Here is a 16,458-nt window from a genome sequence, read left to right as displayed (position 1 = left end):
GCAGTCTGTGTAATTATTAACAATATATAAAATAATAAATTGGTAAGTGTATTGCACATATAGTTGATTTTTGTTTACCAATAGCATGCCTACCCTTATTATTTTGTACCTTACATTTGTGGATTGGTAATACATGCTAATAATGGTATTCATTGTACTCAGAGTGATTTATTTGACTATCTAGATGCCTCTGTAACTCAGAAGAATTACTTCATTACAGATTCATTCAGATTAATGATGTTTTACTGTATTCATGTATGTATTGCAAAATGTGGTGGTATTTCATACATATATTTTTTAATTTTAAGATTCATACACAATTAAAATAATCCTGCTTGTATATTGGTTCATATATAGCTAAATATTGCCTTAAAAATTAGTAAATAGGATGCAACTGTTGCTATAGCACAAAAGGTATGCTTTTAATTTATTTGTTTTTGTCTCATTTTAAGTTAATTTCTAGATAGAGTAGCTTCCATTCTATTTGTTTTTAGGTATTTCATCTTTAAATAATGTTTTAATACTGTAATTAAAGTATTTTGAAACTTTTATCTTGTATAAATTAATAGTAGGTAATGATTTTTGTAAACATTTATATTACTTTTTGTAACTACTTGATCAATTTAACCTTTTTATTATTATAATTTATTTTTCCATCAGAGCATGTTCCTCAGCTAGGAAAGTATACAATGAAGCAAAATCTTGTCAACAACTTGGAGATGAAGAAAAATCATATGTTTTGTTTATGAGGTACTTTTCCCTTGTAAAGTCCATTAGGAAGACAGTTGAATATCAGAAAAACAAGGTGTGTGTGTGATATATAAATTTTCATGAATTCATATCCTTTGATAAATTAACTGTTTCTATCAGTTTTACGAATGTGTTATGTATCTTACAATACTTGAATTGTAATTGTCAAATTTTTAAACCTACACTGTATGTCATGTCATTTGTGATTACATTACAACAGAAGTTTGTGTAAAATATGCCTCAGAAAACATAGATGCTGAACTTTTTACCTTGATGTGTGTGAAATATGATTCTTTATGTATACTATTCATGCTCAATTTCATTGAACACAGAGTGGCAGAAGCTGATCACAAATTTATATTTTGTTGTTGTTTGCCTAAGGTTTGGCTGAGTTTTAACCATTCAGCTTATAAGCATTTTATATATTTTTAAGTTTACATGTTGCAACTGTTTTCAAGTTGTTCTGTGTATGTACAAAGTAGACAAAAATTAGCAACTTATACTTTTTCATCTTTTGGAATTTGTAATTCATACTTGATGTATATATATGTACACACACACACACGTGTATCATTAAGTGCAATAGTACTTAATAGTAGGGATCACAATGAAACAAAAATGGCAACCATAAAAGTTGCCTGTTGAAAACCACCTCTAAAATGGTTGAATATTAGGAATGTATATATGTAAAAATGGCTTGTTTGGGTTGAGAGAATATTTTACGTAGAGGAGCGAACAACGTTTCAACCTTTTTCTTCTTTTTTTTGTAAACCTGACGATGACCGAAATGAGCCGTTTTTACATATATTTTTTTCTCTATAAGTGGGTTTTCTCGACATCACTGAATATTAGCAATGATTGTTTCACAGTATTGACTGAGTAAAACTAAAGATTATAGTACTTGTAAAGTTGCCTAAGTTGCTTATATGTGTTTATGGAATGAATAAAAATTTCACCATTCCAAACATACCTAACCTCACACTACAGCTATTACTCAACTGCTATGGCTTTCTTCCTTTGCCAATATAAGCATTTGTCTGAACTTTTTTGCTTGCTTCAGTCCTTTATTGCCACTCAATTGCCTTTGGCAAGATCTGTTATGTAACACTCTCCACATATGTCAGTGTGTTGCCTATCATAGTACTGTATTTCATTTTAACAGTATGATCATTTTTAATTTTGCAAACTGTTCACTAACAAGTTTCGCTGTGCTTTGACTGTAGGAGACACTTTGAAAATTCTTTGTGTTACCTTGTTGATTTTTGTAATAAAAAAATTTTCTCTTGATAAGATGATATACAGCATGAATTCCTGGATTATTATTTCCTGGTTTAGTGATGTTCCTCCAGGGGGTTCTGAGGCTGTATTTGAGAGTGATCCTAAACATTGTGGAGATAATTTAGACTTGCTTTTTCATGTGCTTTCCTTGATTCTGTTGGTTCCTTATGAGGCCATTTTGGGATCAACTGCTTCAGTCTCCTTTTCTTCAGTGGGTCCATTGAGTGTGTTATGTTTTGAGTCTTTCTATGGTTGCTTTTGATCCTGTACCTTCCTTTATGGCTGAAAAGTCTGGGAGAGAATACTTAGTTCCATCTCCATCCATTGATAATGAGGTTCATGCAGGTAGGTTTACTGCTCAGTTTTGTGAAGGGACAATCATGTTTGTCTGCCATGGTTGTCAGAAGTAAATGGGTTTAGTCTACCACTGCTAGATGGAGACACATTCAGATTCTACTTTCAGAAGCAAACAAGGCAGGCTTTATTGTCAGAGCTAAGACATCTGTTCCCATTCCAAAACAATATAATATCAGTTTGGATATCTTTATGGAACCAATGGATTATGAACAGTGATTCAATAGATTCTTCATTTACTCAGGATCATTATTTTTGATCTTAAGGGGTGTTTGGATTAGAACAATGCTACAATATGTGTTTCTCTGCTGTCACCCTGTCCAGAGATTCATCTCTTCATGAATCCCTTGCTTCAGAAATGGGACGAATATCTCAGTGGTCAGGAATTGTATGCACAGAAGGCAAGGCTTCCCTAAATAATGTTTTAGAACATCTTGCTATTCAAAGAATGATATCTTACGGTCTGGGCTTTCTAACAGGAATATTGTCATCAAGGAGGCACTTGGTGCAGGGCTCTTTGTTTCTGAACCTTTGATATTCTTTCATGGGACCACTTCTGTCATATCACTCCACTAGCTTGCTATATTCTATGGGTGATGACTTTTAAGTGGTAGATCAATTACCTCAACTCATTTTTTCAGACTCCCCTGACAGAATGAATGCTGCATTGTGATATTTTCTGTTGATTTGCTGTCATTTTGAAACACTGGTGATTAGTGTACTGGCTACCCATTTAAACATCTAACTACCAGAAATTTGGTCTCTGGTACTTCACCATCAGGCTTTGACAATAGATGCATATCATCATCCTGGAATTGAATTAAACCTCTAGGCCTTCCTAGCTAATCATATGTTATCGAAGTTACTAGCTGTGATTCTTTTCAACCCATTGTTGAGTCCTGTTGGTTGTGCTGGAATGGTAACTGAACTCTGGTTTCCACTTCTACAGCACCTTGAGGAGTGCTGACATAGTTTTGTTTTCTCTTTAGTCATCTCTTTTGAGACAGCCAGAATCTGACATGAAACACCCGGTCATCAAGCTTCAGGCATGGAGGCTGTGTGGTCCTTTGCATGGCATCAGGATTTTATTTCTAAGGTTCCAATGTATCTGTTTCAGGTTTTGCTTAGTCCCATGATGGACATTTATCAACAGAAGTAGCACAAATATTGGAAATAATGAGAAGAGGTTGAACCCACTTCGATTAAAAGTGCTAACCATAACTTGTTTTTGACTTAGCTTTTGACATCTTTCATAGTCACCCTGTACAAGGTGACCTTATAAATTACCTTTAGATACTCAAAAATTAAGTACCTGATACTCTCCAACCTTTTCACATTATTTTGGATCCTTCATCCCATATAATTGTTCCAGCTACCTAACTGGTACATTAAGGTGTTATTACTTTCCCTTTCTAAATATTTGTTTGAAATCTTAACCTCATATACCAAGTATAATTTTTCTTGAAGGTTTAATTTTTGTTGCTTCTGATCAACAAATGCCACTGGTCAGTTGTTTGCACTGGTAGTGGACAGGATGCTTATCATTCTACCCACATCCTCTGGCAGGTTCTTCTTCTGGAAGACTAAGACAAGGGCAGTCAGGGAAGGGGATAAATCCTTTTCATTGATCCATCTAATCACTATTTCTTACTTCATTGATTAATTGAAACTTGATCATTTGTTCAGTAAAAGTCTTGAAGTATTGTATTATCCACAATTCTCCCTGGTTCCTTGTAGAGGTGGGTATAGAAATTGATTGCAGTCTCTCTTTATCATATTTGACACGTCTATGTCCTTTCTGGCTTGGTTGAATTTCCCACTGAAGGACATTGCATGGGCTGGTATGTGGACATCCCCCAATACTTTTATCTCATTATTTGCATGATCTAGCATTATCTTCATCTGAGGGTTTGTGAATACTTCCATTAGTTATCTTAACCATATCCACTAGCTTATAAGGAGGTGTGAATATCTTTATCACTAATATTACCTCTTCTCTGTTTTCCAGGGTCTGTTACATCTTTTTTCACAGGATCCTACTCTGTGGGAAGTGTGTTTTTATTCAACCAGTTCCACATTAGCAACTGCTAACACAGTATACTTTATATAGGTTGCAACAGGCTCTGTTGATTTGGGGTTTTCATAAAAAAAGGCAGATAGACTGGTATTAATTTACTAAGTTGGACCTACACTCATGGACTATCATGAATAATGGAATCCTTCCCATTTCTGCCACTCATTAGATTGAATAAATCAGGATTGGTTTTAACTATTTAGGGAAATTATTTCACCTATTGCACTGTTTCCAGAGCTTTGTTTCTCAGGACTCCCCATTGCATGTTACCCCCCTTTGTTTTCTATTAGTGGAGCTAGAAAGTCCTTATCATGTCAGTTCCTACTCACTTGGATGGTGGACAGAAGCTATTCCTCCAAAGTGTAGAGTGGCTTTTCTCCACTCTTTGAGAAGAGGGAAAAGTTAGGGGGCCTCTTACCCAAGTCCCTGGATGTTTTTCTCAGATGTTTGTAAGAGAGCCTACTCATAATTCCAATTCAGAATTGAAGTTATGCTGTTTGGTTGGGTTGAGCATGGCTCTTCTTTTTTAATCAACATTGGTTCAGTGCATTGTTGGTGGAAGAGGTTCCAATGTCTCCCATAATTTGAAATGCAGAGTGGTCACATCCTGTTTCCTTGGTTGAGTACAGTTTTTTCCACATCCTCCTCATAATTTTTGGGGCAAGTGCAATTTACCTTGCCAACATGACTGGGGAGTGAGGATGAATGTTCATAATTCCTGATTGGATTAGTTCTGTTTCCTCAGGTTGATTATAAGGTTACGATCATATCTATACCAGATGTAGTCCATTTCTTCCAATAGGGTGCTAAGCTTCTATTAGCATACCCATGATCTATGTAGAGTTAATGGCCCTTTCACCTTATCAGTGCGGGATTCTAGCTGTAGTGTGAGGGAGGTGAGTATGTTTTGGAAGTTAATATTTTCTTAAATCAAAAGTGTATTTCCAATGATTCACACTTTCCAACCTTTTCTCCCCACTAAGAGCTGGTGCTAGAGACTGTGTATTGATTCAATCTTGAATAACTGACACAATTATATGAATGAGGTGATTATATACAATACCAGGATAGAAGGTACTTCGACATAGGTGGAGAGTGTCATGTGACAGTTATCGCCAAGGGCAATTAAGTAGGGAATAAAAGACTTGAGCAAAAAAAAAAAAAAATTCAGACCAGTGGTAGGCAATGGAAGGAAGCTTTACCACTTGATTAATATTTGTAGTGTGAACTGATGTTAACTTTCAACAAATTATAACTAAAGGACTTTTCCAAATAATCATACAGAAAAATAATGAGCCTTTTCATTCGAATTGTTTCATAGAACCATTCCTTCTAGGGTCCTAATGATTCTTTTCATGTCCATACTGCTGTAATTCTTTCACAGAACTTCTTTGTCTTGGGTCTCAGTGATTCCTTTCATGTACCGAAAAGGATACTAGTGTATGTGTACAAAGCCTACAGTGTGCTATTTTGAGCAAAAAATTAGGTTTGAGGATTTGTTGATAAAGATCCTGATTAGTAATAAAATTGAATCAAGTATACTTGTGCTCCATGTTTGGTATTGCTGGTGTACCACAATATGACTGATAAAAATGGAATAAAGCAGTATAATAAAGACACTTAAATTTTATAAAGACAAAGAGGGATTGACATACATTGTAACCTAGCTAGCTATAATAATATATAGAAAGTTTCAATGCTACAAAAAGTATTGAAGCAAGAAAGTCAAAGCTTTAAAACTAAACTAAGTTACTTAAATGTTTTTAAAAAATGTATCCTTACTTTGCTTCTGACTAAGTTAATTACAGTGTTTTGCCATATGTAAGGGGGACAGTAAACTCAACAGGAGGTACCACTTTCACTTCTTAGAGGTAGAGAACAATAAGATTATCATGTGTATAAATTATATCTGACTAGTGTTTTTAGATTTGCAGTAAAAATGATAATTTACTTTTATAGCTTGTCCTTTGAGTTTCTAAGTCTAATCCAACTTACAGGTTTTCACCATTGATACTTTGCTTTATCTTCTATGTATTCAATTAAAAGTATCCAGGAAGTAGACTAAAGAGCATTTTATTATTTTTTAATAAAGTTGACATACTTTCACTGTTTTATTACAATCAGCCACAAACTGTTCATGTATAAGAGTAGTTTCAATTCCATTTTCCAACTGTTTTTTTTTTAATAAAAGTATGATTTGATGAAAACAAATAATTGTTTGCAGGTTTTAAAGTTATTATTATTTATTATTATGAAAGAACATAATAAGATTTTATTAGTATAATTATTTGCTGTTACAGTTTCTCAGATATTATATGTTAAGGAGATGTCATTTAACATGACTTGTGCTGTTTGAAATTAGATATGAAAAAGTGTTGACATAGATAATTGTTTAATTAAAAGATCCTTGTTATTGATTTATCAATAGACAACATATGCTCTACAAAATTAATGTTTCTTATTTTTTTCTATATTAAAATGTGAAGTTGAAACTAGGTTGACAGTTGTAACATATAAATTGAACAATTCTTAAATTTTGTAAACAGTTTATTTTTGTATTGTTTGATATACTTTTAGGAATACTTTGACAAGTTGATGGGAGAACAGAGCTTCAATGAAACTATGACTTCAGCAGAAAAACTGAGTGCAAGTCTGTCTAAAAGGTATTTGTGTGTTGATATAAAATCTCATGTAAAATTTATTCAATAACATCATTCCAAAGATGAATTACATTTTCAAAATTATATATATGGTTGTTCAGTTATTGAAAATCCTCAATTCAATATACTTTACCTCAACTATAATCTTTAGCTATAACTGTTGGTTTATGCCAAGGATATGCATAATTTCCAGTTCCTTTTAGTTTGCAAGTGTTCTTGTAGTTTTGGATTTATCACCTCCTCATATATATAACTGTGTGTGTTTATGTGAATACTGTTCCTTAAGAGATATGCATAATTTTCCACTTCCTTTTAGTGTGCAAGTGTTCTTATAGTTTTGTATATGTTACCTTCTTATATACATAACTGCGTGTGTTTATGTGAGTACTGTTCCTTATCCATGTATTCATGTGGTGATAATAATTCTTTTATGTAATACCTCATTTTCGTCATAATAGAGTTTTGGATGAGCAATGTAGTGTGTAAGTACTCTTGTTTGTTTCTAGGGGCCTGGCATGTCCAGGTGGGTTAAAACAATCAACTCGTAATCTGAGTGTTGCAGGTTTGAATCCCTGTTGCACCAAACGTGCTCACCCTTTCAGCCATGGGGGCATTATAATGTGATGGTAAATCCCACTATTCACTGGTAAAAGAGTAGCCCAATAGTTGGCAGTGGGTGGTGATAACTATCTGCCTTCTCTCTAGTCTCACACTGTTAAATTAGGGATGGCTAGTGCAGATAGCCCTCGTGTAGCTTTGAGCAAAATTTAAAAAATCTTGTTTCTAGGTTTTCATCAAAAATCTGTACTTATGTTTCTTTCCTTATGAGTAATAAAATCTGAAAGTAATCAACAAATTTATTGATGAACAAAATAAAAGGAAATATTTAAGTGTTGTACAATTTTCTGAGAAGACTTTTAGAATCATATCCACTCAACATATGTACCATCAGTGAATTTAAGCAACAGTGGGAGGCTTGAGTGTGATAATTGATAAAAGCAGCCCTTGTGTTTCTTATGGACAAATCTTTATAATTGGTAGCCAAGTTACTGACATTATCTGTACTAAATTCCCTGTTCTTTTAGAAATAAATTAAAATCAATAAATTCTGAGATACTGTCATTTATATCATTTTATTTGAAGCCAGGTGTTGTAGAGGAATAACTTACTTCTGTGTCGTTGGTAGGATGGGAATAGTAAGCATCCACTGGTTACCAAATATGAGTGATTTACTCATATCATATTGAAATTCATTTTTATATAAATTTTAAAAACTAAGAATATATATAGGAAGATAGATATCTGTTGGTAGAGAAGAAAGTGTTATTGTAATCAGCATATCTTCATTCAGTTAATGTTCAAAATGATAGTTGAAGAATGATTGTTTTGGTATTTTTTATTAATGTGTTTACCATTGTGTAAATTTTTCATTTTAAAAGTTGTAAATTTGTCAGTGTCAAAAATATTAAATGTTAGGTAGTATTAACTAGCAGTTTTTGGACACAAAAAGCATCATTCTGGAAATTTTCCAGGGTTGCTGGCTTAGAGTTTAATATACAGATCAAGGATGGATTTTTATATATTGAGAATAAATATTATTGAAGGTTTTTGAGATGTGGAAATTGAAGGTTAATCTCATTTTTAACTTGACTAATGAGACTTAGTTGACAATAGAACCCATAAATACTGGTAAATATGTTTATTAATTTGAGGGGGAGTGAGGGGAATAACAAGCAGGTAGAAATGCATCAAGCCAATTCTGTAAAACTGAATGAGGACAAACTTTAATGTTGCTGGAACTTTGTGAGTGATGTATAATGTGCCAACTGGAAATATTTGGTGTCATTTCTTGACCAATTTAAAGTCTTATGACCATTTTGGACTGTTTTACCACACTCAGGGTCTCATAGATTAATTTTAACAACTCCTGCTTGAAAGAATTTTAGTTTGAGGGTAGGCTGGTAGATATTCTGATGGGTAATAAAATTGCATAAGTTGTACATGGGTGTTTCATGCTTGGTATTGCTAATAAAAAGGAAAAATAGTTTTTTCTTGATTAGTAATAACCCATTCTGCACAACGTTTTCAGTGCTCTCCACCAGCCAACCTTTTCCTACTTCTGCATGTATAATAATTATGCAGCAGCTTTTCACCAATAGGAATGTGATACAACTGTTTGTGTCTCTAGAACCCTCTCCACATTTGCACTTGTTAATTATTTCTTGATTGTCAATAGTACTATACAGACATACTTGTTTTTGTTTGCACATTTTTTGACGTTATCTGTTATGCTACAAACTTAGTGTTTTTTTCACATGTAGGCACCATATCCTTCAGGTTCTTTTACAGGGTCTGCCCCTTCACTTCCATTCCCCTCCTCTGTTGCCTTCCCCACACCATGGGATCATGTTTCTTATCAGTATCTACAAGAGGTAGTTCAGGACTTACTTTAGATAGATAACAAAGAGCTTGGAGAACCTTCGTAGCCATGGTTTTTTTTACTTCATTCTGATTGTTGTACCTAAAAAGACTGGAGATTAGTAACTGGTTATAGATTTTAGGTCCCTGAACCATTTACTGGTTGTATCCCAATTTATTTGGAATTTTACTTAACCCTTTGATGGATTTTCACTTCCATGTTGTGGATGACAAAGTTTACATATTGGATACCTATATATACATTCCCATTTTGCAGACATCCCAGCATTTCCTCTGTTTTATTTATCAAGGGCATGCTTACCAGTTTTGGGCTCTACCAATTGTTCTAACACTGCTCCATACATTTTATACTGAACAGTCAGGTTGTTTGCATGACTGCTTCATGCCAAAAGTCTTTGTTTCTACTATTACATAGATGGCTGGCAACTTATGACTTCCTTTAAGGTCAAATCCAATGTTCATATTCAGTTTCTTCTTCAAGAGGCTGCCAGAGTGGGTTGGATTATTAAGGTGTAGAAGTTGTTTCTCACATCCACACAATATCTGATTCATCTGGGTGTGTTTTTCAATTCCCCTGTCAGTTGGGCCCAGCCTTCTTCCTTTTGTTTATGGAATATGGAATGTATCATTTGCAGTCTATCTGTCTCTCCTACTACACAAGAGACTCTACCTGATTTTTGGATGTGGGCATCAGGTGAAGCCCTTATTTCTCTTGGTTCTGCCCATATGCATCACCTTCAGTAGTTATTACTCGACCAATGGAACCTCGTTCAAGAACACTATGATGCTTCTGCTACCCTTCCTCCTCACCTACAGGCTAATTTCTCTTAGTGGTTGGATCAGACCAATACTCCTGTTGCAGATACTCTTGATCAAAATATCATCTTTTTACACATGCTTCCTTTTTATATTGAGGTGCATATCCCAATGCTCAAGATGTTTCAGACCCTTGGATACTGACTGAATCATCCATCCCTAAGTATCCTTTGATGGATTGTTTTGGCAGAATATTCATGATGAAACTTTGTAGAATGGACAGCAACTGCCTGTAGTGAAGACACAAGTGTAGAGGATGATGTTTCAAAAGCCTTACATCTTTCGTCCTCAAGACTTGAAGACTACAGGCAATTGCCATCCATTTTACAAAGTTTCATACCTAAGTATTAACATTTTGGAGTTGTTGGCATTTCATCATGCACTGCTTCACTTCTAGTTGGATGTTTAGGGGTATTCACCCTCACTGGAAAAACCTCATTGTCTTTCCTGTGATTTTGCTTGATGTCAATAATGTTATATCTCTTTCTGCAAAAGATGTAATGTACAATTCTAGTTGCTGCCAGGTGTTTGTTGTATGTTTTCATTCAGTTGTCATCTATGCTTAATCAATCCTGGTGTAAGATCACATTAAGCACACTCTAGAGCTGAAGTGTTCTGTAGGGCTGCTAATGGTTTTTTCTAATGATCTTTTTTTACATAAATACGTTCTTTTCAGACTACACTCAAGAGCAGTTATGGGTACAGCAGACAAGGAATTGTTGGCCATTTCTGATGCTCTGTGGCATTAAGGCTGTTGCTACTATGGACCTGTTGTACAATTCCAGATGATGCCAGGTTTTAGTTGAATGACTTACTCTACGTGACAGCTCTGTGGTCATTCATTGCACTTTCTCTGAAAATGATGTCCTGCAGACTCTTCAACATGTTTTTCTTTTCTTTTTTCTTGTGGAATATGAGAGTCCTAGCAAGTTACCAGTTTATAGCTGCTGGGGTGGTGGACCATGGAGGCCTGTCTTCCTAACTGATGCATCATACCACTCAGCTGAGTGAAGAGTGTTGGCAATTTGTGGGTGTTGGTGGCATGTCATGCTTTCTACTGTAGGTCTTTTGATTTATTACAGATGCTGTCAGGTTTTTGTTGAAAGTCTCCACCATGCCATGACAAATTATATATATATATGTGTGTGTGTGTGTGTGTGTGTGTGTGTGTGTTTATATTGCAGTTTGCCTCTCAGATGGAGATGTTTCTTCAACCTGCAATCTTCTGGATGTGACTCTCAGGAGGTTAGATGTTGGTTCTGGGCAGTTTCCCTCCTCCTACCAAGGACTGGATAAAAAATGTTCAATTTTGCCAGGTTTGGGACTGGAGATGCACTCCAGATTTGCATCCCTTTTTTTACAATCTACTAGATGTCAGTTTCTGCTGGAACTGCTGTTGATTGTAGCTAGAAGCAGCAAATGTATTTCTACTTGTGTGTGGTCAGGATTTCTCCTCCTACTGTGGACTTGAAGTAACATACCCAGTTCTGCTTGGTTTTGGACCAGAGATGTCACTCTATCAGATCTTTCCACCTTCCAACATCCACTATATTTCAGCTCATGGTGGATCAGATATTGATTGAGTTGAAAATGCATGCAAATGGAGATGGATTTTGGTATGGAATCTTGTCTTCCCTGTCAATTCCCATTTCAAGGTGAAGAGGTAGATGATCTTCTGCCTATCATGGAACTGATGTACAATTTCATATGCCACCACTGTTGGATGAGGACAAACCACCACTACAGTTTGTTCCACTCTAGCTACTCAACATGTAGGGGTCCCATTAATAGGTTATACATACATGTTTTTTCACCTTTTTATATTCACAACACAGTTTTAAATGAGAGACAAGTATATCTGGATCAGATGTAATTCAGTTTCTTGCTGGGGTGTAATATTTTCTTATTTAGTTCCACACTTCATGGTCTCTCTTTGAGCACTTCCTAAAGAGAAATAATTTTTCTCAAGTCCTCCACCAGTTCAGTGTGCAATTCTAACCATTTTGTGAGAAGAGGTAAGATTTATAAGAAATTAACTTTTCATAAACTCTAAATGCACATCTAATACATACTTACCTCTTATGATCAGCTCTCACTTTAAATTTTTCCTAATTTCTCTATATAAATCAGAACTCTGGATATTAAAGTATAAAGTGAAGTGTAACTTTTTCAGGAGAATGTTTGTAATATCTAAAGTTAAGTTAAAGTTCAGTATATAATTATGTTAGACTTATGATTAATTAAGCAAGTGATAATGTGCTACTTAAACTGTTCTCACCTGTAACAAATCATTAATGTTTTTTTCTCAAAAAGGTTGTTGGAATCCTTTACCATTCCAAAATCCATGCAAATTAAATGTGTCACAGTGAAATGAAAAATATTAATGTTAAGGAATCAGGAAGATTTAAAGAGCAAATTTAAAATTGCAGCCATAATACCATTCTAGTATGTTTTTCTACATATTTATGCAGCTATGATGTAAGTACAGTGTTGTATAAGTTTTGAAATTTACTCATTGATTATTTCTAACAACTCAAGACAGAGAGTAATTATTTAAAAAAAATGGCTGCCATAATAAAACCATTCTTGGCCGAAACTGTCAAAAACTACTAAGTTAATCATCAAATCTCTCTAAAGCAATAAGATTATCTATTAAGTTTAGCCAAGTCCATAAATAATTAGCAGTCTTTGTTTTCCATTACAGTATGATACTTGAATAAAAGTACCTAGTGGAATAAAAGTGTCTGTGGAAAGGTAGTTAATTGAGAAATGTAATGTTTTTATCCTGTGTTCTGGTAACAGTCATCAAAAGCAAATATCTCTCAGAGTAATTATATTGGCACAAAATGCATCTACACACAACATTTTTCAAACAAAGTCAGCCTTTGAATGAACTGTTTTCAATGCATCATACTAATAAATTCCATGATATTTTATGACCATGACCAGAACATTAAAAAATCATTCACATTATTTTGAATGTCATATAAGTGAGTAGACAGGCAAACATTTTCTTTAGCAAATCAGACAGGTTTTGGAATATTTCAAATAACATTAGAAAAACTATACTTTTGCCTTAAATTTACATAGGAAATGTATATAAGTCAATTTTACAAAGTTATATATGTACTTGAAGGATCCAACTAGAAGAATAATTGTACCAAGAACCCCTATGTTCAATTAATAAAGGAAAATAGCAGTGACAACATGCAGAAATCTCATAAGAAAGAACACTTAAACTCCTGGACAATAAAAAATACACTTTTTTAACTTTTGTAACTATGATGCAGCATTTATTTTCATTTTATGCTGGTAACCAAAAATCTTAATTGGGCAACTATTTATGATGCCTCTAGAAAAATAAATTTATAAGAACAAGCTTAGAAGGATGAGTTTAAACAAGGAATAATAAAGACATTAAGGATATATTTTCTTGGCTCTTAGGATGTCTTTTGTACACTACAGTTAGATATATATTCTTTGTAGGTATGGTGTTCTTCAGGAAAGCAAAAAAAGTGAAGAAAAAGAAACTAACAAAAGCCCTAGTTTGTCAGAAAAAGAAAATATTAAACAGAAGCAAACCATTATTGAATCTAATCATACCAAACTGTTATTTCATGAACAAACTAATGGAGAAAGAGAATTAATTGGTAAGTCAAAGTATTGTATCTAATTTGTGTAAAGATTAAATTTTACTGAGCTCAATTTACAACTTGTTAGTGAGAATTCAAAAGAGGCAGAATTACCTCTGACATTCAAAAATTCTTTTCTTGTGGAGTTTTGCAAATAATCCTGTGTGATTCATCTGTCTTGTTTACCATAATGTTCTTGAACACCTTATAAGTGAATCTTTGGTTACATCACACCAGTTGTAGCATGTACCAGTGTCTTTGTAATCCTGTCGTAATAACTTCACACCAGTTATAGCATGTACCAGTGTCTTTGTAATCCTGTCGTAATAACTTTTAGAGGAAGTTTTGCAGGCTGACATGCTCTTCATAAAATTTTATTTATATTACATTATTGTCTCTTCAACTTCCAGATTCTGTGTGTCTTTCATTGTTATTCTGCAAATAAGATCAAATATTTATCAGTTGAAATATTTTCTGTTAACTGCTTATGCTTGAGTCCACACCTCTTTTGCACAATATGCATGCATGCTAACCATAGTAATCATATAAGTAAAGTTAGTGGTTCAACTACAAAATATGCCTCCTCCTCCCTACAATAACAGCAAATGGGCCCCCCTACATTTATTCCCATAGTCAGCAAATCTTGTGTGTGTTAGGCCCTTTGGGCACTCTTTTGGCATACTTACACCAGTATTTAAAGTTTAACTGCTTGGTTACGTATTATTACTGTTCTTCCATGTGCAGTATTGGTAGGCTCTCTTATGCTGCTACCTAATAAGCCATTTGCTTTATCAACAGTCATGTCCCAAGGTGAACAAAAAACACAGCCTGGCTGACTTTAATGAATGAATATTTGATGCAAAATTCTTAACAATGCTATAATTACCAGTTTGGCTGCCAGTTTTGATTTTATTCCTTTAAGTCGCATTTTTAATCTTTTTTTCTGTCATGCTTTTTTTTTTTTCAGGTCTAAGGTGTTTAGTTTTTATTACATTTTCACCTACAAGTAATGAATGTATAGTATTTTGTAATCTCTTGCATAGTTTCTAAGAAAGTAATTAGTTTGTTTACTTGTTACTGAGATGATTACTGATATGTTTCCTACTTTTAGGTGATGGAGAAGTAAAAAAAAGAGAACTGTATTACAAGTCAGAAATTATACGAACTCTTTATGGACACTTCAGTTTCTCTTCTAATCATGGATGCTAGACCATCAAAAGATTTTCTTAATTCCCATATCAAACATTCTTCATGTATTAATGTACCATCAGAAATCTTAAAGCCTGGGTAAGTGGTAGGTTTATAACACCAGATGTTTTCTATTCATTTTTCTAGACAAATATATGAAAAAGGAAGTGGAAAACATAAAATATTTGAAAATGTTTTAAGCACTTTTTCTTTTTCACTTTAATAAAAATGCTGCAAATATATTCTCAGCAAAAATATTTTTCAAAGAGAAGTTAATGGTTAAAACCTTTACGTCATGATGTAAATTATATACTGATGACAAATTATTACCCATTGTATAGCAATTTAATTTAATGTAGTTTGTATTGAAGAAACTTGAACATGGAGTCACATTAATACCATTTAGAAAATTACACATGAATATAATTCTGAAACTGGATTGTTGTTAATTACGTGTTAGGTTTGCTTGTAATTTTGTTAGAAAATATTTCTGTTTATATATATATTTTGCATTTGTTATCTACATAAATAAAGCAATTTTACTTCAGGATTGATTATTTCATGCATTCATGGTTAATTGTGGTTATAATTTTCTTGCTGTTTGGCAGGCTGAAGATTTTAATAGATTTCCAAACTGTCAAAGCTGCTGTATGTTGAAAACCATTTGGTGATTTAAAAAAAATATAAATATCACATGCAAGTTTTCAACTGTTGAAGTTAGAAATATATGTTTAAGAAACTGCTGAAAGCTTCATAAACCATTCAACTTTTCTCTATAGCTGACCAGTAAAACAATTTGATCTCAAGAATTTCTAAGAATTTCTGCTGTTATTCACATCTGGAAAGCAGTCCTTTATAAACAAGATAGAGTAGGTTAGAATACAACTGTCCCATGAAATAGTAGTTTCCAGGATTGTTCTGCTGTAGAAAAGACTGAATTTAACACGTGAATTTGATCCAGTTTCAGATATTCCAAGTGGGAGTCTTTAAAAAAATTTAAGCGTTTTTTCCATGTGAAATGAACAAATAAGAGAATTGCATATGTAGTATTTGTAGATCATTACTAAGCAAACTAGATGCAAGTATAAGCTGATTTTGGTGTATGTAGGTCTGTGTTGGGAAAGTTGTAGACATATTATTAATAATTGGTCTATTTTTACAATCTAGAAAAGATTGTGGAAGATCTACTTTATCACTTAATGATTGTATACTGTACAACAGGGTCATTAAGAACATGAATGCAATTGTCAGTCCAACTGTTCATTGA

The 16,458-nt window shown here is 33.7% G+C and overlaps 1 protein-coding gene across 1 annotated transcript in view; it reads left to right on the top strand.

Annotated features, from left to right (window-relative positions):
• LOC143227348 (ubiquitin carboxyl-terminal hydrolase 8-like) overlaps positions 1-16,458 on the top strand; it is a 67,226-nt gene that overhangs the window by 5,573 nt on the left and 45,195 nt on the right. Inside the window, exons 3-6 of the mRNA XM_076458803.1 lie at positions 661-805; positions 7,034-7,119; positions 13,858-14,021; positions 15,131-15,290. Coding sequence (XP_076314918.1) covers positions 661-805; positions 7,034-7,119; positions 13,858-14,021; positions 15,131-15,290 — 555 coding nt within the window. The remainder of the gene's footprint in view (positions 1-660; positions 806-7,033; positions 7,120-13,857; positions 14,022-15,130; positions 15,291-16,458) is intronic.

The sequence above is a fragment of the Tachypleus tridentatus genome, chromosome 9 (genome assembly GCF_004210375.1).
Source record: "Tachypleus tridentatus isolate NWPU-2018 chromosome 9, ASM421037v1, whole genome shotgun sequence".
NCBI classification, from domain to species: domain Eukaryota; kingdom Metazoa; phylum Arthropoda; class Merostomata; order Xiphosura; family Limulidae; genus Tachypleus; species Tachypleus tridentatus.
This window is presented reverse-complemented; position numbering and strand designations above follow the sequence as displayed.